Source organism: Anopheles merus, chromosome 3R (genome assembly GCF_017562075.2).
Source record: "Anopheles merus strain MAF chromosome 3R, AmerM5.1, whole genome shotgun sequence".
Classification (NCBI taxonomy): Eukaryota; Metazoa; Arthropoda; class Insecta; order Diptera; family Culicidae; genus Anopheles; species Anopheles merus.
This window is the reverse complement of record NC_054084.1, coordinates 40749524-40770024: the sequence shown is the minus strand read 5'-3', so window position 1 is coordinate 40770024 and position 20501 is coordinate 40749524. Positions and strand designations below refer to the sequence as shown.

The following is a 20501-nucleotide window of genomic DNA, read 5'->3' as shown; positions in this document are numbered from 1 at the left end:
CCTACATGTACCTATTTTTCATTACCGGCGTTTTCAAATTTCTTGCTTGATATATTATGAAGTACACAAATTTTCTTGACAGAGTCAAAACAGATTTTCCATTCACAATTGTGTTTATGTTGTTTCAAGTTATATTAAATACATTTGTTATTATTTATTTTAAAATAAATGAAATGAAGTTTATTCAGTTGCCATATAAAATATATAAAATAATTCTGATGATTTATAAAGATACCGTTGTCAGTTGTGATGTTCTTAGGGGCGACCCGCTGTGTTGTAGCGCAAACTCTGGGTAGCCATTTTGTCCTCCGGGAAAGGTAGCCATTTTTCATCGGTCTTGCTCGCGTCGTGAAGTTCGGTCACGTAGCTCCGCATATTGTTTGATTGTGGGCGCTTTACATATTAGCCAGATTAATTAAAGTGTTTTAAAACGTTATTACTCGCTTGTGGATAAGTGGCAACTCGGGGAATCCATCAAAATGAGTGGATACGCACGTCCGCCTCCGAGAATAGATGGTATGATTTCACTGAAGGTAAGGGACCATTATCTTTTTTCCATGCATTGCTTTATCTCGAGTACAGCATAATTGACTTCGGTGGTTCCTATCTGCTGCATGAAGGCGATTAAAAGTTATCCGAGATTAAACTGTTGGTGGGTCATGTTTCCCTTAATGGCCCAAAGCTAGAAAGCCACGTCCACGGGATCGCTGGCTAATGCGTAGTAGAGAGAAAGTTGGACATGCCATACCGAGAACTGGTATAACAGCCCTCCATATTGTAGCATATGTTGCAGATGAACTGGAAACCATTGGTGTACTGAATCGTGTGTGTACTTATGCGTGCGTTTGTTTTTCAGGTCGACAACTTAACCTACCGCACAACACCGGATGATTTGAGACGGGTGTTTGAACGTTGCGGAGAAGTCGGAGATATTTACATTCCCCGCGATCGACACACGCGTGAAAGCCGTGGCTTTGCCTTCGTCCGGTAAGTTGGTGTGATTCGGTGTAATGGAATCGTTCAAGGTTATGTTCAACATGCATTCTTTCCCGCCCCTTGCATTAGATTCTATGACAAGCGTGATGCCGAAGACGCACTAGACGCCATGGACGGACGCATGTTGGATGGCAGGGAGCTTCGCGTCCAGATGGCTCGTTACGGGCGGCCAACTTCTCCACAGCGTCGCGGAAACCGATACAACGGTCGTGAACGGGGACGCTCCCGTGAACGCCACCGTCGCCGCTCTCGGTCTCGCAGTCCCGAGCATCGGCGCCGTTCGTACTCTCGCTCCAAGTCCCGTACACCGCGCTCTCGTTCGGGCAGTAAATCATCTCGCGGCAAGGATTCCCGCTCTCGCAGCCCTGCCGAACGTGGACACTACTAGTGAGACGATGTGTAAATTTTATTAAGGTATGTTACCGTTTAAAAAATTGAAATCTGACAAGATTTACAGAATAACATTAATTGCATTTTTCATGCTCTTTACAGATCATCCATCTACAATCGTTGTGAGATGGGAATATTTTTTGATTCTGACGACACACGTCCACTGGATAGGAACCAGGTAACACATTGCAAGCCCATTATTTGTTTGTTTCCCTCTTACCCGTCCCTTCGCGAACTCACTTCGTTAGTCTACGTTTTTGTATTGGTATAAGTACCCTGCACAGTGGTTTGCTACACATACGAACCACATCTGATATAGCCGTAGTGGAGCGTACGTATATGGCTTCGTTGAAATTCATGTACCCACTGAGAACCTCTCAAACATCAACCTTCCTGATGTATTCGTGACCCAATTCCCTTCAGAATTTTGGCCATCATACCAAAGCCTCACATTCTTAAAAAAAAAAACGAATGCTCATTCTCAGTGCGGTGTTGAATGTAGGGACGCTACGGTTGAAGTTAGGAATCTTTTACATAAGTTGTTTTGAATCGGATTGCCACTACCGTATGTGGTTCCGCCTCAAACGGGCATATGATGCATCGGATTACGTCCGATTGCTGGACGATTTTCTTCTCGCGGTTTAAGTCTTCACTAAAACAGTTTCGTTTTATGTTTTATGTTTTTTTTATTTTTCATTTATATTAGTAACAATGACCCGAACATATTCGATACGCTTTTTTTTCGCGCTGACACATTTGTGTGCAGCCTTTTTTGAGCCCTTGCTTTTTGTTCTGTTTGTTTGATTCAATTTACACTAATCGATGTCGAACGCGCACGGTTCAATGGCCGCGCGAACAATACACCCAACACAGTATCAATCTGTTTAGCCCACCAGTACCGTTAGCTCGTACTAAATGAACTACCTGTTTCACCATATAGGGCAACTTGCGGGTTTGCAGCTGCTGCCTCCCAGCGCAGAATTGCCCCAACCGGTAACTGCTTTCCATTCCTGAGTGTCTTCTTCTAAACGCTGTCGCCTTTTTGCATCAAGTTTTCGCTGGGCAAGACAAGACACACACTCTTTCTCTCTCTCTGATAGAGTGGAGCGGAAAGGCGATTGTGCGTGTGGATGAAGGAGGAGAGGCAGGGAACGCGGAGAACGTTGCTGCGAGATCAATCTGCCGCCAGTCAGTGTCCCGGTCGACACCGCGTTCTGCTGTGAGTCAGTTTGAGCGAGGGGAAATGTATGCAGGCAGGTGTTGCGGCGTAGATGTTGATCCTTGAGCTGCAACCCTCCACGAACCGAATGCTTGCCGAGCTGTGGTGGCGTTAAGGAGTATGGGGGTTATTCCGTACCCGGTGGCCGGTAAAAATGGTGATGCAGCGCGCTGGTGATGCTGGAGAAGCGGCCCGGCGTCCAGACGATCGTCCGTTACTTGCCCGTGGGAACGTTAGGAAAAAAGAGACAAAAGTTCCGAATCATCCATCCGCTTCGACAGCAGGTAGATCTTGTTCAGAGAGAAGAGCGAAAGCGGAGTGTGGTCCATTTGCAGGCAGGCGGTTTCCGGTTTATCCTGTCCCGGTGCTGCCTCAATGCTCTCGGATCGCTGCTTTTGTCGGCCGCCGAATGGAGAAGCGATAGACGGAAGAAGACGTGGCATGTGTGTCGTCGGCTTCTGTACCGGCCGCGGGTTTCCGGTTTCCGTGTGATGCTGGAGGGGACCGCTGCTGCATCTGGGTGGCGTTGGCGGTGTTCTAGATGCTGCTGCTGCTGCTGGTCCCGAACTGGCGTGAGAAGACTTGGTGTGCGTGTGCTCCGTCCGTCCAGAAAATCCGTCCTGTTTCGTCTGGCGAACGTGATTTCTTCGTGTTCTGCGTGTCTTTCTTCTCTTCTTCTTTTCTTCCAGCTGAAGTAGCGTGTGTGTGTGTGGATGTGTGTATATGACTATCCTTTTCCTCAATTTCCAAGAATCCCTTACTTCTACTCTCTAGTAGATGCTGTTATTGTGTTACTTTTAGTTTTGTTTTTTTTTTATTGTTTCGCCACTGCTTATCTCTTTCTGTACGTTTGTACATATCTTTAACATAACACTACAATGTTGGATCCCGCTTTCGAGGTTCCAAACGACAAGCATGCACACACACGTTAACACTTACACATAACTATTGTACCATAGAGCCTTTAACAGTGTGTTACCTTACATGTCTGTCCCGTCGTGCGGTGTTGGAGGTGCCCCTCCAAATACGGAGAAGCTTCACCTAAACTGATTAGTAACGACGGATCTGGACCGAGACGTGAATATGTTTGCCGTTTGCTGATATCTTCTTTAAGAACTTGCACGGCAACGCGATCAAATACGGCTGGGTCAGGATTGAGATCATTGCATGGAAAACCGCATCGAGCCACGGCTGTGTGTGTGTGTTGGCGATTCTTTGGAGCTCACACTTCTGCTGGTTGCGCGAGCTGATAAAAGCAGTACAAGAGAGAAGAGCCTGCTAATTTTGGGGACATTTAGAGTAAAGTATGGGCAGACGACAACGCCGCTGTAGCAGTGTAAAAGCAGCAGCTGTAGCAGCGACAGTAACAGATCATAAGCAGGATCGCATTTTGTAGCATCTTGAGCAGCTGTGCGAGCGACGGTGTAAGAAACGGCCTAACGTGGCCTAACTAAACTCGACGTAAAAGATCTTTGAAGATCGAAGCAGAGAGGGGTAATGCACGCACCAGCGGCGACGCGATTCCTACACAACACACTTCGGTGGAGAGCACACAACAAATAGCATCAATGTGTCTGAACAATTGTTGTACTGTTGTTGCGCTCTTGTTTTCATCGGTTCGTGCCGCCATCAGTAACTGTACGGGCAGCTATATTGCGTGACACATCGTGTATAAGCTGTTTATACTGCGACGCAGCTGCTGATTTCCATCGCAGAGCGGAAGAAGGTGGTTGGATAGCAGAGAAAGGAGATGGAACAGGACGATGGAGGGTGATGAACAGATCAAAACGCGTTTTCATCGAGCCACTCGTGAAAGCAGTCTGGACCTGCTGGACCGGCTGGCCGGCGGTTAAATTCTGGACAATATTTCGGATGTTACATTTCTCTCTTCGTTTAGCTGTACACTTACTTCTTATCTTCCCCCTGTTCGGCGTGTCGACGAGCAATGCTGAATGAACCAGTTAGAACCTTTCCCAACAGTATGCAGTTTTATGTTTTTGCAGATTGAACACACAACTAATACAAATAATTGACAACCGCGCAACAATCAACATGAGAGACACAACGTTATCCGCGTACACGAGAATGTGTGTGTACCACCATTCCCAACTTTCGACCGACGGAAGCGCTCTTCATTTCTGCTTGGAACAACGGGATACGACCATTTAACAACACACACTCACTGGAGACAATGCGTGTAACTAACTTCGTAAGGTTGGGTGCGTATAGTAGGGAACAGTACTGTAATAAGAGCGAATTTGGTTTGAATCTTGCGTGTTTGCGTAAAGAAGAAAAAAACATTAAATGAATGCATTGCGGTACACCACTGCAGAGTGTGCAGGAGGAACTAACGTTTCAATTTCAATCGTTTTGCATCGTTCTCTGAAGTCGTGAGGGGTATCAATTGTAAGCATAGTTGAATTGCATACCAATTAAGAGAGGAGAGCGAGCATCTTCGTCGTGACAAAAGTGAAGCGAAAGGAACACAGTTTGGCGGTGTAATATTAGTTAAATTCCACGGCATTTTCGTACACCTGTATTCCCTTCCCTCGGTGGCCACTCATCAACGTCGGCTGGAGCTGTGTTTTACTTACTTTCTTTAGCAACATAACACATTATCAGAAAACTGTAGCAGCGCATGCAAGCAAGCAGAGAAAGAATGGTCATGGTAAGTGCGGAATATCTATTGTTTGGTGGCCGCCCTGGGAATGGAATGGTGTTTTAATATACTTACGTTTTTGTAAATTTCTATCAGCTTTACGTCTTTCAATATAGTTCTTGGTTACAACAGCAGAGAGAGGGAGAGATCATATTTAAGCAGTAAGTTCGTACGGATTGTACCTTACAAAGCTAGCGACAGACAGCTGCTTTATATTTTCTAGGGGCTGCGGGAATGTGTGCTTATGGCTTTTATAAACACACACATACACTCGGTTCAAAGCAAAAATTGTGCACTGTTTTATAAGTCAAAGCAACTAACGAAGGCAAAAACACTCGTGCCAATGGTTTTGAAGATAACGGCCGCTAAAAAGGGGAATTACTGTACTTTTTCGCGCATGTATTTCACAGTCCATAAGTTCTGAGAATTGCTCTTAGAACGGAAACGGTTGTGTTTAGTCTGCAAAATGTACGATGATTCAAGGACACACATGGTGGTTAGGGTTAGATTTTCAGAAGTAAAGCACTAATTATGATTTAAAAAGAAGCGATTGGCGACGAGTAAAGATTTTCAAAAATAAAACGCTTTCATTTTCAATCCGCTATGTTATCTGTAGTAGTGCTACTTATAGCGGTTCACATTGAGTTGTGCCCTGAGCACGACGCCCTATGTGGCCAGGTATATATATGAAATGATCAAATAAAGATAAACGACAACTCTATTGCACACGTGTTAATTTTTTATTTTCAACATCAAAGCTGACATAATTGCTAGACAAATTTCGTACATCGAACTTCTGTTGCTGCGTCGTCGAGTTTTAATAATTGAAGAAATTTCCATCCCCGGACTGGCGCGAGTAGCCAGGATTCGTCAGCGGTGTGTGTGGTCCAGTATTCATCAATTTGACACTGTTCGGCGAAGCCTTCTCCTTCAGCCCACCGATAAGGAGTGGATGCTTGAGTGGGATGATTTTTTCCGGACTCAAATCACGTGTGTTGCGCAGCCGACGGAACGTGCTCCGGCCCAGCGTTTCTTCCTGCAGCACAACATCATTCTTGCCGAGAAACAGATCGTCCGAGTGGTTGTACTGGGCGGCTAGCGTAATATCGAGAGAATCTACTGGTATTTGGCTGGAAATGGTAACGAGTTCGTGTTAAATTGGCTTCTCAATGCACAGTTACAACCACAAGGCCATATGACATACCCATGGTTAGCGAAGTGAGCCGCTCGCCTTGCCGAACTCAGCGTTTGGTGGTAGAACACACGTTCATTAGGTGGCAACGAATCGGACCATCTTTTTGAGGGCTGTGTTTCCGGTGGTACTGGTAGCGGCTTCCGATAGACTCCTTCGCCTTCGATGCAGGGAATGTGTTCTTCGTTTCGTTCGCGCTTTATTGGTGTTTTCGGTTGTTTCTGCACCATTGCCTTTACCAATACAGGAAACCACTTCACTCAAAATCAACTTTCAGATATTAATGCAAACTAAACAACAAAATGGTTAACAAGTTCTCAAGATTTATTCGTTTCCTAATAAAATTTCACTTTCCCGCACTCGATACAGTACTTTCTGGCCACCAAAGCCTGCTAGACGAGTTTGGATTGGCTCAGTCAACATTGAAACATATCGCCTTCTACGATATAGCAACAGTGCGGCGATACTAGCGGTCGGTAAGGTTAGATGATGCATAGGCATGTGGAAAGGATGTGTTTAATCGATTTAGCTCCACCCTTCTCCTGGACGCAACACACACAGGGCTGTGTGGTGGAACATTACCATACCGACGCATGCAACTTCCGGTCGCATTTCCATAGTAACTGACGCTCCCCCCTTTCAGCAGTCCGTAGTAATCGTTTTCGGTACCTTTCTCTCCGGCGATTCGCTATCGGCCTTGACATCATTCTGCGACTCCTCCTCAGCGGAGTCACCTTTGGGAGTTCGTTTTTGCTTCCGCTTATTCTGATTTTGAGCACTTTTTAGCATTTTGTTGTCGCTTACCCTGGAAAAGAAGGAATCGAAAAGAATGGCATGATTTAAACGCTCGAACACGGTCTATACAACGCAACGTACATTTGTGTCGCCCGCGTTCCAGGGCCCCAGTGGGCGGCAGGATTCTCCGGAAACCGGCTCAATGATTCCTTCCGGCTGGGCGGGTTCGCATCCGGATGCATCTCATCGATATTGTACACTTTGGCCGGTTCCTTTCGTAAAATGGCCGTCAGCGGTACGCCCTCCAGAAACCGGTCAGCCTTAACCGGGTGTAACCGATGCCAGCAGCGCAAAATGTCCCACAGCACACTGATCGGTGCATCGGTTTTGATCGAGGTACGGCTAGCGTGGGAGTAAGACACCCGAAAGCCGGCATGCAGCAGTGCGGACCGTAGCTTTAGCATTCCGATCGATTCCAGCTTCAGTATGCCACACATGCGGTCCAGCGTGTAGTACAGTGGCACATCGTGCAGCTCCTCTCGGATCACCGTCAGCGTGCCGTAGATGCGTCGGATCGTCGTCAATCGCTTTGAATCCTCCTGCTCCACCGTGTGCAGCAGCTCTGCCAAGAACTGCTCATCGTGCAACGGAGCCGACCATATCGGACCGCCCATGTGGTGCTGATGGTTGCAATGCTCACACCGGCTGCCGACAAACGGACCCGTTGGTATGCCAAACTTGATCTGCTGCGGGTTCGCCTCGGTCGGGTTCGGCTTGAGAATGCCCAACGGCTGCAGGGTGAGTGCCTCGCAGCCCGTACACTGGAACACCATCGATTGCTTGCTGCTGCTCTTCTTGCACGCGTACTGGCCGGTGTAGATGCGCACAAACACGCGTATATAGAAGTCGGCCGATATGCTGAGCAATGGTATCATGTAGCGGCCGTACCGTGTGGCCGTCGTTTCGATGCAGCGAAGCAGAATGCGCAACGCCATCTCGTGGCAGGCTTTTGTTTTGAGCGGCACCGAACCATACTTGACGTAGCACGCTTCCGGTGTGTTGCCAGCCAGAACGGCCATATCGGTCGCGGTGATGAGAAGCAGCCCACCGTCCTCAATGCTTTGGACGGCTCCGTCCAGGAAGCGAGTCGGATGGCCGTACGGATCGAGATCGATCGCGGTGAAGCGTTGTTCCGGTTTGGTCGACATGTACATAAGCGTCCTGTGGAAGTAGTGATGAAGATGTTAAACAAATAACTTGATATTTGTAGCACAGAAACCGATCGAAGCCTACATCGCATCATTGTAGCTGGGCGTGATTAGATGCTCTATCTGATTGTGCTTCACATTTTGCTCGATCGATTCCACCGCTGACTTGGAGAGATCGTTTGCTATGATTTCCTTGACGCCCGGAATTTCTTTCGCATAACGTATGCTGCGCAGTCCCGTCGCCGACAGCGCCTCCAGGATTCGTAATCCATTCTGAAAAGGGAGGGAAAAAGGGTTTCATTATGGAGATGTTTTAATGGGTATTCTAATTACTGTTTACGCTCCTACCTCATGCTTCACACCTGCCTCGAGCTTGGTATCGGCTCCGTTCGTCGCATCGTCCGATGCATTCTTTCGTTGCCGTTCGGCGCTCTTTTCCCTTTGGTACATCCGCGAGAAGGTGGTCAGCACGCAGATGCTCAAATCACGATTAAATTCCTGCACTGGGTTGTAGAACACATGCTCGGCGACAAGTATTTCCGCGCTACCTTCGCGTATCGTTTTCAGCGAACCCGTTTTTATATCACCCTCAGCCATGGTGGTTAGTGTACGGGAATGTATCTTCACTGGTAAGGGCAACAAATTCCTATCGAGCCGGTGTTTTGCTGCAAATCGTACCGCACCACACGTAAACAAGATCGCACGTGCCATGAACGCGATGACGGATAGAAAAAAGATGACCGAAAAGTATCGGACCACCCTGTTTTGTTTGTGTGGCATTTTTCTCTCTCTAAACCTTGGGCAAGCAAGTGTCATGCGTTGGCAGTTGGAATGTATTCAGGAGGGGGAGGGCACAAATTATGGCACAGTTTTCATCCCACAATCAACAAAAGATAAATTCCTAGCATATTTGTTTTGTGTTATCAGCTGGTGGTGGTGTTGCTGCGGAGATTTAAAATCACAATGGCTGAGGCGGTCCTGATCGGCGAACAGATCGAGGACGATGAGGTGCAGGAGATTCTCAAAACGGGCACGGATCTGCGCCAGTATGCGGCCCAGATCGAGAAGGAGTTCAAGGAGGTGGAGAATCGGTCTATCGATGATTACATCAAGGAAAGCCAAAACATTGCCAACCTGCACAACCAGATCGGCAACACGTCGAACATACTGGAGCGGATGGAGTCGATGCTGATGGACATACAGGATGCGCTGAACAACATCAGCACCGAAATCACGTCGCTGCAGAAAAAGTCCGTCTCGATGTCGGTGCAGCTCACCAACCGTCAGTCGATACGGGCGCAAATCTCGCAGTTCATCGAGGATATGGCCGTGCCGGAGGAGATGGTCAGCTGCATCATGGACAGCCCGGTGACGGAGAAAGAGTTTGTGGCGCATCTGAACGAGCTAAACCACAAGCTGAACCTGATGAAGGAGCTTAACTTTAAGGAGAGCAAATCGTCGCAGGACGTGAGCGACGTGCTGCAGAAGCTGAAGATTAAAGCGATGAGCAAGCTGCGCCTCTACCTGATGGAGCAGATCTACAAGTTCCGCAAACCGATGGCCAACTATCAGATTCCACAGAATGCGATGCTAAAGTACAAGTTTTTCTTCGAGTTTATTCTGTCGAACGAGCGGACCGTGGCGCAGGAGATCTGCAACGAGTACGTCGACACGATGAGCAAGATTTACTACAGCTACTTTAAGAGCTACTCGACGCGGCTGGGCTCGCTCAAGTTCGAGGAAGCCGTATCGAAGGACGATCTGATGGGGCTGGATGATTCCGGGCCGAAGGGTATCTTTTCCAAGACGAGCTCGCTGAAGAACAAGAGCACGGTGTTTTCGATCGGCGACCGGGGCGAAGTACTTAATCAGCAGCTCGAGGCACCGATCATTGTGCCGCACGCGCAGCAAAAGTTCCGGTACGCTTACGAAGCCCTGTTCCGGTCGGAGCAGTACGCCCTGGTGGACAATGCCTGCCGGGAGTATCTGTTTGTGACGGACTTTTTCATCGTGCGGGGAGCGCAGGCACAGGAGCTGTTTAATCAGATCATGGGAAAAACGACCGCACTGTTAATTGTAAGGAAAACGTGCCGAAGCGTCTGTTGTGTTGTGATATTAAACCCATTTTTGTCATTTTGATGCATCTTTTTATAGAAAAATCTGGAAACCTACGTGCAAGATTGTTACGATACGATAGCACTGTTCCTGTGCATCCAGCTATGCTTCCGGTATCAGCTGATGTGCCACAAAAGATGCGTTCCAGCGTTGGATAAGTATGAGCAGCATTCTCTTATCTCGGAGTACAATTAATAATCAATTGAATGATTCTCTTTTTTAAGATATTGGGACAACTTGCATGCTGTGATCTGGCCCCGATTTGAGCAGGTGTTTCGTATGAACATTCAAAGCATCCAGGACTGTGATCCGACCAAATTCCCCAAAGAAACTGGACCACACTATGTAAGCGGCCGATCGGTTGGATCGGATTGGCATTGGCATGTGGATGGCCCCCGTCTTACACGAACTATTTCAATTTACCGTTTCAGATAACGCGCCGGTACGCGGAATTTTCTGCCGCCATCGTGGGCATTACGGAAAACTTCCCGAACGAGCTGGTTAGCCACATGCTGCTCGAACTGCAGGAAGAGGTAAAGTGTTTTATGCTGCGTATGGCGGCCATTTTCACCACGCGCAAGGAACAGCTGATCTATCTAATTAACAACTACGATCTGGTGCTCGGTGTGCTGATGGAACGCACGCGAGACAACTCGAAGGAGGCGGAAGCGTTCCGCGAATTGCTGAGCACGCGGAGTGCCGAGTATGTGGAGGAAATTCTAGCGCCCCATCTGGGTGGCATCATACAGTTCGTGAAGGACTGTGAGCAGATGCGCGATAAGGAGCAGACGGAGGAGCTGAAGCGCCAGGAGCGCCGTTCGTTACAGCTGGTGGCAAACTTTAGTGCCAACTGGAAGAAGTCGCTCGAGGAGCTTAACCGTGAGGTTTTTCTATCATTCCCATCGCTGTTGACCGGGTCGCAGCTGCTGCAGCTTGCGCTGTCCCAGCTCGTGCAATACTATCACAAGTTCTACAAACTGCTGACACCGAATGCGCGGGCACAGCTGGTAAACATTCATGTGATAATGATCGAGGTGAAGAAGTACAAGAGCAACTTCTAGACGAGAGCAAGCAGGATTGTGTTTTCGGAAACATTACCATATAGTAGCATACACATTAGCTAGAGCGATGACTTACGTACTTCATTTTGTTTATTTATTATTGGTTGTATGGTGGAATAAAAAATACAAGGACACACAAAACCTATTGCACCGAAAAGGACGTGGCCGTAGGCGAGAGATTGGTCACGCTGCAGCAGCAACGTGTTTCAAAAATGATTTTCGTAATAAACTCCTTGTAACTTTACACATTCCGGAACATGGTCGCCTCGCTCGCTCTGTCTCTCTCTAGTCTTCATCCTGGAACAACATATCAACCAGATCAGCGTTGGCACACTGGGAACCGTCCAGGCGCTGGGGCGATCGCCATCGCAGCAGCGTAGGCAGAAACACCAGATGGGTCCGTGGATCCTTACGGTACGGGCAGTTCAGATCTTTCCAGCTAAAAGTAAAAACATAAAGCGGATGAGCAAATGTGCACCGTCATTCCCGTGGGTGACATCACATCCCGCACTGCCTACTTCCGCTTTGCGCGTTTACTCACAATGGACGCTCGATTTCTACCGTGATGAAATGGCTCTTTTCCGGCGCAGATTCCAGCGCCTTCGTGACGACAGGTGCGGCTGTATGGAAAAAAGAGCCACAGACAAATTGATAAGCGACTACGGTGTCCCATCAACGTCCGCTAGGTACGGGCATATCGATTCCTCCGGGAGACATTCATCAATGATTAATCTTATCTGCGTGCTTCATGATGATGATGGTTGGTGGAGAGCGGTTGTAGCGGTCGGATAGCCAGGCCCGAAGCCCACATCCACTTACCCTTCACACAGTACGGACACCAGCTTTCCCCGTTCTCATCCTTGCTGCCGGTGAACAGAATGTGCACCGGTTCGCCGGTGCTTTCCAAACTTTCGGCCAGCTTCGTGAACTCCTCGTACCCGGTCACCTTATGCTTTACTACCATCTTTGCAAACCGCACAAGACTAGCACGCATTCACTAGGGGAAACGGAATGGGATATTGATGCGAAGGCACTTTTTAACACTTTTTAGCTTATGTTTATCCCTATCGCAGGATACACAGAGAACACTCCTTTTGTTGTGCAACCGTAACACACTGCTGGGAAGGGCAACCACTTTCTGTTGTTTTTATGGGGGAATGAAGGCTGTTCGTTTCGTTGCAGGGTTACTGGAAGAGTTGTCAATGCCGTCAAGGAGTTTGAAGTGTGGCCTGGTATTTTTCTCTTTTTTTAATTTTGGGGAATTTTTCTACTATTTCAGTTGTTTTAATATATTTTAACCACTGAATAAGCCGCAAAACAAACAGCAGAATAGTACTGAGAAATTAAATGAGTGCAAATTGAAATGGTCTCATCTTGAGCTATCTATACACCTTGGCCAGGTACAGTGATGATTTGTTATTTGGGCAACCCCTGGTGATTTTGACGTTTGTCGCATGCGGTTTGTTGTTTTGTCTTGTTCCTTGGTGCAAGGTGGTGCCGGTATTATCCCAAATTGCGTAAAGCGAGCGCAGTTTTCGATAAGTTTTCTTTGCCGATCGAATCCCAGACAAGATGACTATCAGCAATTTGATACGTTCGCGCTGCTCGCTAGCTGCCGCTAAATCGTTTCTGGAGGTATGTTTCCTGTCTCATTTTTCATCATTGAAAGGGTAGGGTGGGTTCACAATTTCCATTGCGAGATTATATAATTTCCATTCCGTCTCGTCCCCGTTGTGCCCGGCGCGCAGAACGTGAAATCATTCTCCAGCCATGCAACGTTTGCGGAGCACAAGCAGCTGGAAAAGATTCGCAACATCGGCATCTCGGCACACATCGACAGCGGCAAGACGACGCTGACCGAGCGCATCCTGTTCTACACCGGGCGCATCAAGGAGATGCACGAGGTGAAGGGCAAAGACAATGTGGGCGCTACGATGGACTCGATGGAGCTGGAGCGGCAGCGCGGCATCACGATCCAGTCGGCTGCAACGTACACGATCTGGAAGGATCACAACATCAACATCATCGATACGCCCGGGCACGTCGACTTTACGGTCGAGGTGGAGCGTGCCCTGCGCGTGCTGGACGGGGCTGTGCTGGTGCTGTGCAGTGTCGGCGGTGTCCAGAGCCAAACGCTCACCGTGAACCGGCAGATGAAGCGCTACAATGTGCCGTGCTTGGCGTTCATCAACAAGCTCGACCGGTCCGGGGCCAATCCGTACCGGGTGCTGGGCCAGATGCGCTCCAAGCTGAACCACAACGCAGCGTTCGTGCAGTTGCCGATTGGGGTGGAAAGTAACTGCAAGGGTGTGATCGATCTCGTCAAACAGCGTGCACTGTACTTCGAGGAACCGTACGGGCTGAAAATACGGGAGGATGAAATTCCGGCCGATATGCGAACGGAGAGCGCGGAACGGAGGCAGGAACTGATCGAACATTTATCGAACGTGGATGAAAAGATTGGCGAACTGTTCCTGGAAGAGCGGGAGGCGACGGTGGACGACATCATGGGTGCGATTCGACGATCGACGCTGAAGCGTGCCTTTACGCCGGTGCTCGTCGGTACGGCGCTGAAGAATAAAGGCGTCCAGCCGCTGCTGGATGCGGTGCTGGACTATCTGCCCCACCCGGGAGAGGTCGAGAATGTGGCGCTGGTCGAGAAGAAGGACGAAGAACCGCAGAAGGTGCCGCTGAATCCGGCTCGCGATGGAAAGGATCCGTTCGTTGGGTTAGCGTTCAAGCTGGAGGCTGGCCGGTTCGGTCAGCTGACCTATCTGCGCTGCTACCAGGGCGTGCTGCGCAAGGGCGACAACATTTTCAACACACGGTCGGGCAAAAAGATTCGCCTGGCGCGGCTGGTCCGGCTACACTCCAACCAAATGGAGGACGTGAACGAGGTGTACGCTGGGGACATTTTCGCACTGTTCGGTGTCGACTGTGCATCGGGTGATACGTTCGTGACCAATCCGAAGCTGGAACTGTCGATGGAATCGATTTTCGTACCCGATCCGGTCGTGTCGATGGCAATCAAACCGACCAACTCGAAGGATCGTGACAACTTCGCCAAAGCGATCGCGCGCTTCACCAAGGAAGATCCAACGTTCCACTTTGAGTACGACGCGGACGTAAAGGAAACGCTCGTCTCGGGTATGGGTGAGCTGCATCTCGAAATCTACGCCCAGCGCATGGAGCGCGAGTACAACTGTCCGGTAACGCTCGGCAAGCCCAAGGTAGCGTTCCGCGAAACGCTCATCGGACCGTGCGAGTTTGACTATCTGCACAAGAAGCAGTCCGGCGGGCAAGGACAGTATGCGCGCGTTTCGGGAATACTGGAACCGCTGCCACCGCACCAAAACACCACGATCGAGTTCGTGGACGAAACGATGGGCACGAATGTGCCGAAACAGTTCATCCCCGGTATCGAGAAAGGATTCCGCCAGATGGCGGAAAAGGGTCTCCTATCGGGCCACAAGCTGTCCGGCATTAAGTTCCGCCTACAGGACGGTGCCCACCACATCGTAGACTCGAGCGAACTTGCGTTCATGCTGGCGGCCCAAGGCGCCATCAAGAGTGTGTTCGAAAACGGTAGCTGGCAGATACTGGAACCGATCATGATGGTGGAGGTGACGGCACCGGAAGAGTTCCAGGGCACGGTGATTGGGCAGCTGAACAAGCGGCACGGTATCATTACGGGTACGGAGGGTGCCGAGGGTTGGTTTACCGTGTACGCGGAGGTGCCGCTAAACGACATGTTCGGGTACGCAGGTGAGCTGCGCTCGAGCACGCAGGGCAAGGGTGAATTTAGCATGGAGTACAGCCGCTACTCGCCCTGTATGCCCGAGGTGCAGGAAAAGCTTTGCCACGAGTATCAGGTGTCGCAGGGCCTGGTGGTCGACAAGAAGCAGAAGAAGAAGAACTAAAAATGTGGTGTGTATGTGGGGGAGAGATCGTGGAAGTAATCAATCTGTAAATAATTCGAGTGTGTTAAGTTTAAACATTATTTAAGGCGACATTATTTGGTACACGACGGAATTCCCCCGCAACAGGGGAGAAATAAATCATTAAAAAAGCGATCCTTATTAACCTTATTATAAATGTGTGATTTTTATTACCAGTGTGATATTGATTTATCCATTGGAATTTTAGTTTTACATGGTTTTGCAAATTGTCCTAGACAGAAAGTAGGGGTGGGTCAGAAAAGCCGGGTTTCTTTTGTTTGTATTATAGAATGTGCCTTACGTTCTAGAAAAATGCTAAACCTCACACTCACAAATGCTGATGGGGTTGATTGACTCTTCCTGTTCGATTCGCTCACCCACTTTTTCTCTCTACCTCAACCTCTCATGCTTTCTCTCTTTCCCTCTCTCTCTCTTTCGTCCTTTTGCTATAGTCTTTTGGGTTGTAAATTTGTGTATTTAAAAAGTGTATCCTGCAAAGAATACATGTTTAGGAGGGTAGATAAATTGTCTAGTCGGCTATTATTCGCCAGAAACTCTGGAACTCCTGCGGTATGTACCGAAGATCTCACCTGCATGCCGCCTAAAGCACACTTCTCAACTTCCTTTCCTGTAATCTCGTACAAATTTGTCTAATCGATCTGTAAAAGGATCCATGGTGCTTTTTATCTATTTCTCTCTTTTTATTCCTCTCTCTTTCTCTCTCTCTCTCTCTCTATCTCTCTCTCTCTCTCCATTTGATACTACAAAAAACCCCAACAATACCTATAACGTGGCTTTTAAAACATCCCATTTTACACCTGCGTCTCGGAAGCACTCTTGTTGCTTCCGCGGCTTTGCGCAGCAGACTCCTCGGCGCAAACGATCTTTCCTCCGGCGGCGGCGGTGGTACTGCTGGCGCTATTATTGCTATTGGCACGACCATTGCTGCTACCCGACCGGGAGTTCATCCAAAACTCGCGCTTCATTTTCTGTAATAATTATTGATTTGTTTTTGGGGTAGGCCGATTTTAGAGTTACAAACAACGCGTGTAGTGTAATGGCTGGACACGTGGTAACGAGCGAACAATGAGTAACGCGCAAAGGGTTTTACACGAACCTAGCGCTAATACTAATAGTGTTAATAATAATACGTAATGGTAGCAATCGGGTGGGTTACTATGGTAGTTGAATGATTTGCATTTTTTTTCTCTATTTTGTTTTACTGGACGTCACAGTGTACGAAAAAGGGACGAAATTGGTTTCCACACTACGCTCTAAGTGTGTGCTAAACTATGAAGCACAATACTATTTTACGTTTAGGTAGGTTTTCAACAATGAAGTAATGGTAAAAATGGATTTAAATTATTTCCTTCTATGAAACATTTAACATAATTTTGAATAAAATATCTATCAACAAAGGGTGCATGTCTTACACAGGTCTCTGGAGGTCAGTTTCCAATGTAAACATAATTATTCAACGCTCGCGGGATATTTTTCAACAGCAGTTACACATTTGTGATATCTATGCTGTTTAAAAATATGTATTTTTTGTTGAATAATGTAGCTAACATTGGAAAATGACTCGAAAAACAGTGTAATGGTGATCGTCAGAGTCGGAAGTACAGTGATGTGCATTAAACGTTTAAATTGTACAACTGATTAACATCTTGTTATGCAGTGCAAATGGAACGAAATATTGAAATTCCCATTTTTATTACAATGCAATGTAAATATGCAATGAAACAATGTGAATTACAGGGTTACCCACGATTCATTGGTCAGTTCCTATGATTTTTTGGTGTGTTCCCAGGATTTTTTGATCGTATCCCATAGATTTTTGGTTCGTTCCCATAATTTATTGATATTTTCCGGTTGGATATCAATACAATTGGACCAAAAAAATCTGGGAATCGGCCAAAAAATCATGGAAACGCACCAAAAAAATATGGGAGCCCATAAAAAATTGATGAGAACCAACCAATAAATCGTGGGAAACCCTGTAAAATGGTAGCCTTATTTATGCAAGCCTTCGCTATTTGTTTGTTTAAAATGCACTACTAGCAACTAAATCAGCACGCTCTAGTGTATTGCCTACTTGAAAGCCATCCATTTTCATCCAAAACTGCGCTGATCTATTGCAAGAATATTTCAATCGAATCCAAACTGTTGCTAATTTCACATTAATAATTCACGAAAACCATCCACGGGATGCAGTTACGTACAATTTCCACAAAGTCGGACTGATTTTAATACTTAGAGGGTGTAACGAGGTGGTCGGATGTTAATATTGATCGCCAGGTTTCAGCGGCCTGTGTTGGTGTGTATGTGCTGTGTTTATGTGGATATCCGTGAAGGTGCTCTAAACGATCTGTGTTTGTAGTGAACTTCTTTTCTTCATCTCGCTCTCTCTCTTTCTAGCGTCTTCACTTAAAAGGAATGGAGTAGTTTGTTAGTATCTTGTGTTGGTATACTTTGCTAAAGCCGGGACTTCTAACACAAGGATGCTCTTGAATGCAATGGATAATGGCGCTGAACTTAAAATTTAGGTACTAAACGCACACATACAGATAGACACACAGACAGACCAAGCACAGACACATGAGCCAGCGAAACGTGCGAAAAATCGTTAGACCTGTGTCCTCTTCTGGTGACTTAATTGACGACTCGGTTCATCCGCCACCTCATCTTCCTCCCGCATGGTGGACAGTCTTTTTTCAGTTTCACTCAATTTCGACCTGCAATGAGTGAGAGAAAGATGTAGAGTAGTTAAGGTTAGTGCTTCATGATTTTTTCTGATTTAATTATGTTAATCTTTAGTGACGAGTGATTCGAATCTCGAATCGTATATCAAAAGATTTATGAAACTTTTCAGATTCACATGAATCCGCAACTGATTTCGGAGTTGTCTCCTGGAATATCAATTTGCCCCGATAACGGAATCAGGATTGACTTCAGAAATGGAATGAGCTCCAGAATGAGAATCAGTTCTTGAATGGAAATAAGTTTCAGAAACGAAATCTGCCCGGGAATCTCCATGCGATCCATGGATCGTTTACAAGTAAATTTTGATAGCGGTTATCAATACGTAGTATCATTGCATACAAATGCTAATTTTTATGGAGATGCCGAAACCGACTCCATTACGAAACCGATTCTGATTTCGGGGCCAATTCTAATTCCAGAGCCGATTCCAATTCCAGAGCCGATTCCAATTCCAGAGCCGATTTCGATTCTGGAACCGATTTCGATTCCGGAACCGATTTCGATTCCGGAACCAATTCTAAAACCGATTCCGGAGCCGATATCGATTCTAGAACCTATTCCGAAATCGATTCCAGAAACTGATTCCGAATGTACCATCAGGAATCGATTCCAGAAAACTTCATTTTTCCAATCACTAGAGACGATGCCGCTTCTGCATTATGTTCGCTCTCTTTCGTTCCGCTGCGAAACTTTCTGCTGAGAGTCGATCGAAATCGATCGCCGCAGCACCCAGAGTGTTAAAGATTCATTCAGAATCATGCATCTGGATCAGTGCTACCCATATCTACAAGAGGTTCAAGCATCTTTAGAGATTTATGTTTTATCGAGGCTACAGGGTAATTATGACAAACAGAAAGCTTTATAAATGATTTTAGATTTATAAATCTACTGAAATTCAACAATATTATCATATTATTGAATACCGTATGAATCAGGAACCTTTAAAGATTCATGAATTTTTAGAGATTCATAAATCCGCAGAGATTCATGCATTTTTTAAATCTTATGAATATCAAACTTTGATATTCATATTAATTTATTCATTTCATAGATGTTTCAGAATCATGAATCAAGATCAGAGTTATTTATCTCTAGTTAGAACAGTTAATTACCATCGTTTTCCCACTGACACCCTTTCACTTACAATTGCTGTTGCGAATGTTTTACGGGGGTTTGTTTCTTGGTGAAGAGCACATTGCAGTTGTTGACCTGCTTCCAGATGGTCGTCCGGTTGACCTCTTCCGATATGTTGATCTTGCCTTTCTCGTTCACGGTGCCATTTTCCAGCGGTAGCTGCAGATTGTCCGCCGAATGCTGTCCAGAGTCCTGTTTGGGAATGGGTGGGAGTGACGTAAAAAGGTGCAACGAGAAAACAGGTGGATGCTTCAAATATCCACTGGCCGTGACCCGCGCGGTTAGTTGAAGGAATGCTGTCAGTGGTCGATGTTTGGTGGCAAAGCGTGTGGAAAGGAGCGCGTCCAGTTTTTTGTTAGCGTCGTCTTTTGTCGTCGGGGTGATGGTGGAGAGAGTGTTTGTGAAATTAAAAGGATTTTCCTGCGTTCGTAATGCGTGCTCGTGCATCGTTTGGTATCTTTTAGTATCAAGGCTTTGAAAGGCGCATGCAGAGAAGGTAAGTAATTTTCAAACAAATAGATAAAGGAGCAATCCACAAAGTGGTTTAGTGGTTAGTAACGATGATTTGTGTTCGCTGTGCTGTTAGTAGATTTAGGTTTTCCTGTCGAGGAGAGAGTAAATTGAAATGTTTGAAAAGGTGAAAGAAGTGTAGAGTAAATTATAATGAGTAAAGCAAGAGTGGTGGTTTTGGGTGCTGACATACTGTGACAATTGAAACAAACAAAAATATAATTATAAAGAAAGCTACTGTAATTTACCCGAAGTTTTACAGTTTATACTGTAAGTTGATCTTCAAACTAAACATCGAAAGCATTATCGTTTTTTGTCACTTTTTAAAAAATACATCAATTTGTAACATGTGTTGTAAAGTGGGTCTGATGTTTCGGATAAAGATGGAAGAGGGATTGTTATTTCGATATCAATTATGAAATGATAATAACGATATACATAGCTACATGCAGTTACTATAAACCTCCGCTTATAATGTTTTTGTTCAATAGTTTTAGAAATTATGTTTTTATGACTCCAACAAATATAAAGTTTAAAAAAACTTCTTTTTTCTATTATTTTCTTATTTTTTACTCTAATCC

At 46.5% G+C, this 20501-nt stretch overlaps 7 protein-coding genes across 25 annotated transcripts in view; 3 read left to right on the top strand and 4 right to left on the bottom strand.

The window, feature by feature from the left end:
• The first annotated feature begins 283 nt into the window (after window positions 1-283).
• LOC121595562 (serine/arginine-rich splicing factor 2) lies at window positions 284-5985 on the top strand. 3 transcript variants are annotated; one of them, XM_041919610.1, is made up of 5 exons: window positions 284-533; window positions 857-987; window positions 1066-1410; window positions 1489-1564; window positions 4609-5985. In XM_041919610.1, the coding sequence occupies exons 1-3, from the start codon at window positions 480-482 to the stop codon at window positions 1382-1384; spliced, it is 504 nt and encodes a 167-aa protein (XP_041775544.1). In that variant the 5' UTR covers window positions 284-479; the 3' UTR covers window positions 1385-1410; window positions 1489-1564; window positions 4609-5985. The 3 variants fall into 3 exon arrangements, with proteins under 3 accessions (XP_041775544.1, XP_041775545.1, XP_041775543.1); XM_041919611.1 differs by having other exon boundaries at window positions 4593-5985; XM_041919609.1 differs by having other exon boundaries at window positions 2327-5985.
• LOC121595561 (protein C1orf194) lies at window positions 5982-7075 on the bottom strand. Its single transcript, XM_041919608.1, has 2 exons — window positions 6469-7075; window positions 5982-6394 (listed from the first exon to the last, which is right to left on the bottom strand). The coding sequence occupies exons 1-2, from the start codon at window positions 6684-6686 to the stop codon at window positions 6082-6084; spliced, it is 531 nt and encodes a 176-aa protein (XP_041775542.1). The 5' UTR covers window positions 6687-7075; the 3' UTR covers window positions 5982-6081.
• LOC121595560 (probable tRNA (guanine(26)-N(2))-dimethyltransferase) lies at window positions 6763-9128 on the bottom strand. The gene is made up of 4 exons (XM_041919607.1): window positions 8748-9128; window positions 8485-8672; window positions 7333-8412; window positions 6763-7261 (listed from the first exon to the last, which is right to left on the bottom strand). Exons 1-4 carry the CDS (start codon window positions 9108-9110, stop codon window positions 7096-7098), a joined length of 1797 nt encoding a protein of 598 aa, XP_041775541.1. The 5' UTR covers window positions 9111-9128; the 3' UTR covers window positions 6763-7095.
• A 92-nt stretch (window positions 9129-9220) lies between these two features.
• LOC121597744 (vacuolar protein sorting-associated protein 52 homolog) lies at window positions 9221-11716 on the top strand. Its single transcript, XM_041923776.1, has 4 exons — window positions 9221-10475; window positions 10554-10672; window positions 10739-10859; window positions 10946-11716. Exons 1-4 carry the CDS (start codon window positions 9363-9365, stop codon window positions 11573-11575), a joined length of 1983 nt encoding a protein of 660 aa, XP_041779710.1. The 5' UTR covers window positions 9221-9362; the 3' UTR covers window positions 11576-11716.
• LOC121597745 (thioredoxin domain-containing protein 17) lies at window positions 11636-12742 on the bottom strand. The gene is made up of 3 exons (XM_041923777.1): window positions 12395-12742; window positions 12117-12195; window positions 11636-12014 (listed from the first exon to the last, which is right to left on the bottom strand). Exons 1-3 carry the CDS (start codon window positions 12567-12569, stop codon window positions 11861-11863), a joined length of 408 nt encoding a protein of 135 aa, XP_041779711.1. The 5' UTR covers window positions 12570-12742; the 3' UTR covers window positions 11636-11860.
• A 277-nt stretch (window positions 12743-13019) lies between these two features.
• Window positions 13020-15665, top strand: LOC121597743 (elongation factor G, mitochondrial). Its single transcript, XM_041923775.1, has 2 exons — window positions 13020-13210; window positions 13324-15665. The coding sequence occupies exons 1-2, from the start codon at window positions 13148-13150 to the stop codon at window positions 15493-15495; spliced, it is 2235 nt and encodes a 744-aa protein (XP_041779709.1). The 5' UTR covers window positions 13020-13147; the 3' UTR covers window positions 15496-15665.
• Window positions 15652-20501, bottom strand: part of LOC121597742 (sodium bicarbonate cotransporter 3) — a 37385-nt gene continuing 32535 nt past the window's right edge. For 14 of the 17 annotated variants that reach the window (XM_041923765.1, XM_041923762.1, XM_041923763.1 and 11 more), the window contains 3 exons: window positions 19421-19602; window positions 18146-18248; window positions 15652-16502 (listed from right to left, as the gene is read on the bottom strand). In XM_041923765.1, coding sequence (XP_041779699.1) covers window positions 16326-16502; window positions 18146-18248; window positions 19421-19602 — 462 coding nt within the window. In that variant the 3' untranslated portion in view covers window positions 15652-16325. The other 3 variants (XM_041923773.1, XM_041923774.1, XR_006005463.1) reach the window with 2 other exon arrangements.

What these genes read in the sequence shown, in the direction of transcription:
- LOC121597744 (XM_041923776.1), top strand. Translation starts at nt 9,363, where the DNA reads ATGGCTGAGGCGGTCCTGATCGGCGAACAGATCGAGGACGATGAGGTG. An exon ending in AAACGACCGCACTGTTAATT is followed by an intron (nt 10,476 to 10,553) that starts GTAAGGAAAACG and finishes ATCTTTTTATAG; the next exon opens with AAAAATCTGGAAACCTACGT. An exon ending in AAGAAACTGGACCACACTAT is followed by an intron (nt 10,860 to 10,945) that starts GTAAGCGGCCGA and finishes TTACCGTTTCAG; the next exon opens with ATAACGCGCCGGTACGCGGA.
- LOC121597745 (XM_041923777.1), bottom strand. Translation starts at nt 12,569, where the DNA reads ATGCGTGCTAGTCTTGTGCGGTTTGCAAAGATGGTAGTAAAGCATAAG. An exon ending in GTGTCCGTACTGTGTGAAGG is followed by an intron (nt 12,196 to 12,394) that starts GTAAGTGGATGT and finishes TTTTCCATACAG; the next exon opens with CCGCACCTGTCGTCACGAAG. An exon ending in GTAGAAATCGAGCGTCCATT is followed by an intron (nt 12,015 to 12,116) that starts GTGAGTAAACGC and finishes TTTTACTTTTAG; the next exon opens with CTGGAAAGATCTGAACTGCC.
- LOC121595562 (XM_041919610.1), top strand. Translation starts at nt 480, where the DNA reads ATGAGTGGATACGCACGTCCGCCTCCGAGAATAGATGGTATGATTTCA. An exon ending in ATGGTATGATTTCACTGAAG is followed by an intron (nt 534 to 856) that starts GTAAGGGACCAT and finishes TTTGTTTTTCAG; the next exon opens with GTCGACAACTTAACCTACCG. An exon ending in CGTGGCTTTGCCTTCGTCCG is followed by an intron (nt 988 to 1,065) that starts GTAAGTTGGTGT and finishes CCCTTGCATTAG; the next exon opens with ATTCTATGACAAGCGTGATG.
- LOC121595561 (XM_041919608.1), bottom strand. Translation starts at nt 6,686, where the DNA reads ATGGTGCAGAAACAACCGAAAACACCAATAAAGCGCGAACGAAACGAA. An exon ending in GCTCACTTCGCTAACCATGG is followed by an intron (nt 6,395 to 6,468) that starts GTATGTCATATG and finishes TACCATTTCCAG; the next exon opens with CCAAATACCAGTAGATTCTC.
- LOC121597743 (XM_041923775.1), top strand. Translation starts at nt 13,148, where the DNA reads ATGACTATCAGCAATTTGATACGTTCGCGCTGCTCGCTAGCTGCCGCT. An exon ending in CCGCTAAATCGTTTCTGGAG is followed by an intron (nt 13,211 to 13,323) that starts GTATGTTTCCTG and finishes CCCGGCGCGCAG; the next exon opens with AACGTGAAATCATTCTCCAG.
- LOC121595560 (XM_041919607.1), bottom strand. Translation starts at nt 9,110, where the DNA reads ATGGCACGTGCGATCTTGTTTACGTGTGGTGCGGTACGATTTGCAGCA. An exon ending in CCCAGCTACAATGATGCGAT is followed by an intron (nt 8,413 to 8,484) that starts GTAGGCTTCGAT and finishes CTACTTCCACAG; the next exon opens with GACGCTTATGTACATGTCGA. An exon ending in GGAACGCGGGCGACACAAAT is followed by an intron (nt 7,262 to 7,332) that starts GTACGTTGCGTT and finishes CTTCTTTTCCAG; the next exon opens with GGTAAGCGACAACAAAATGC.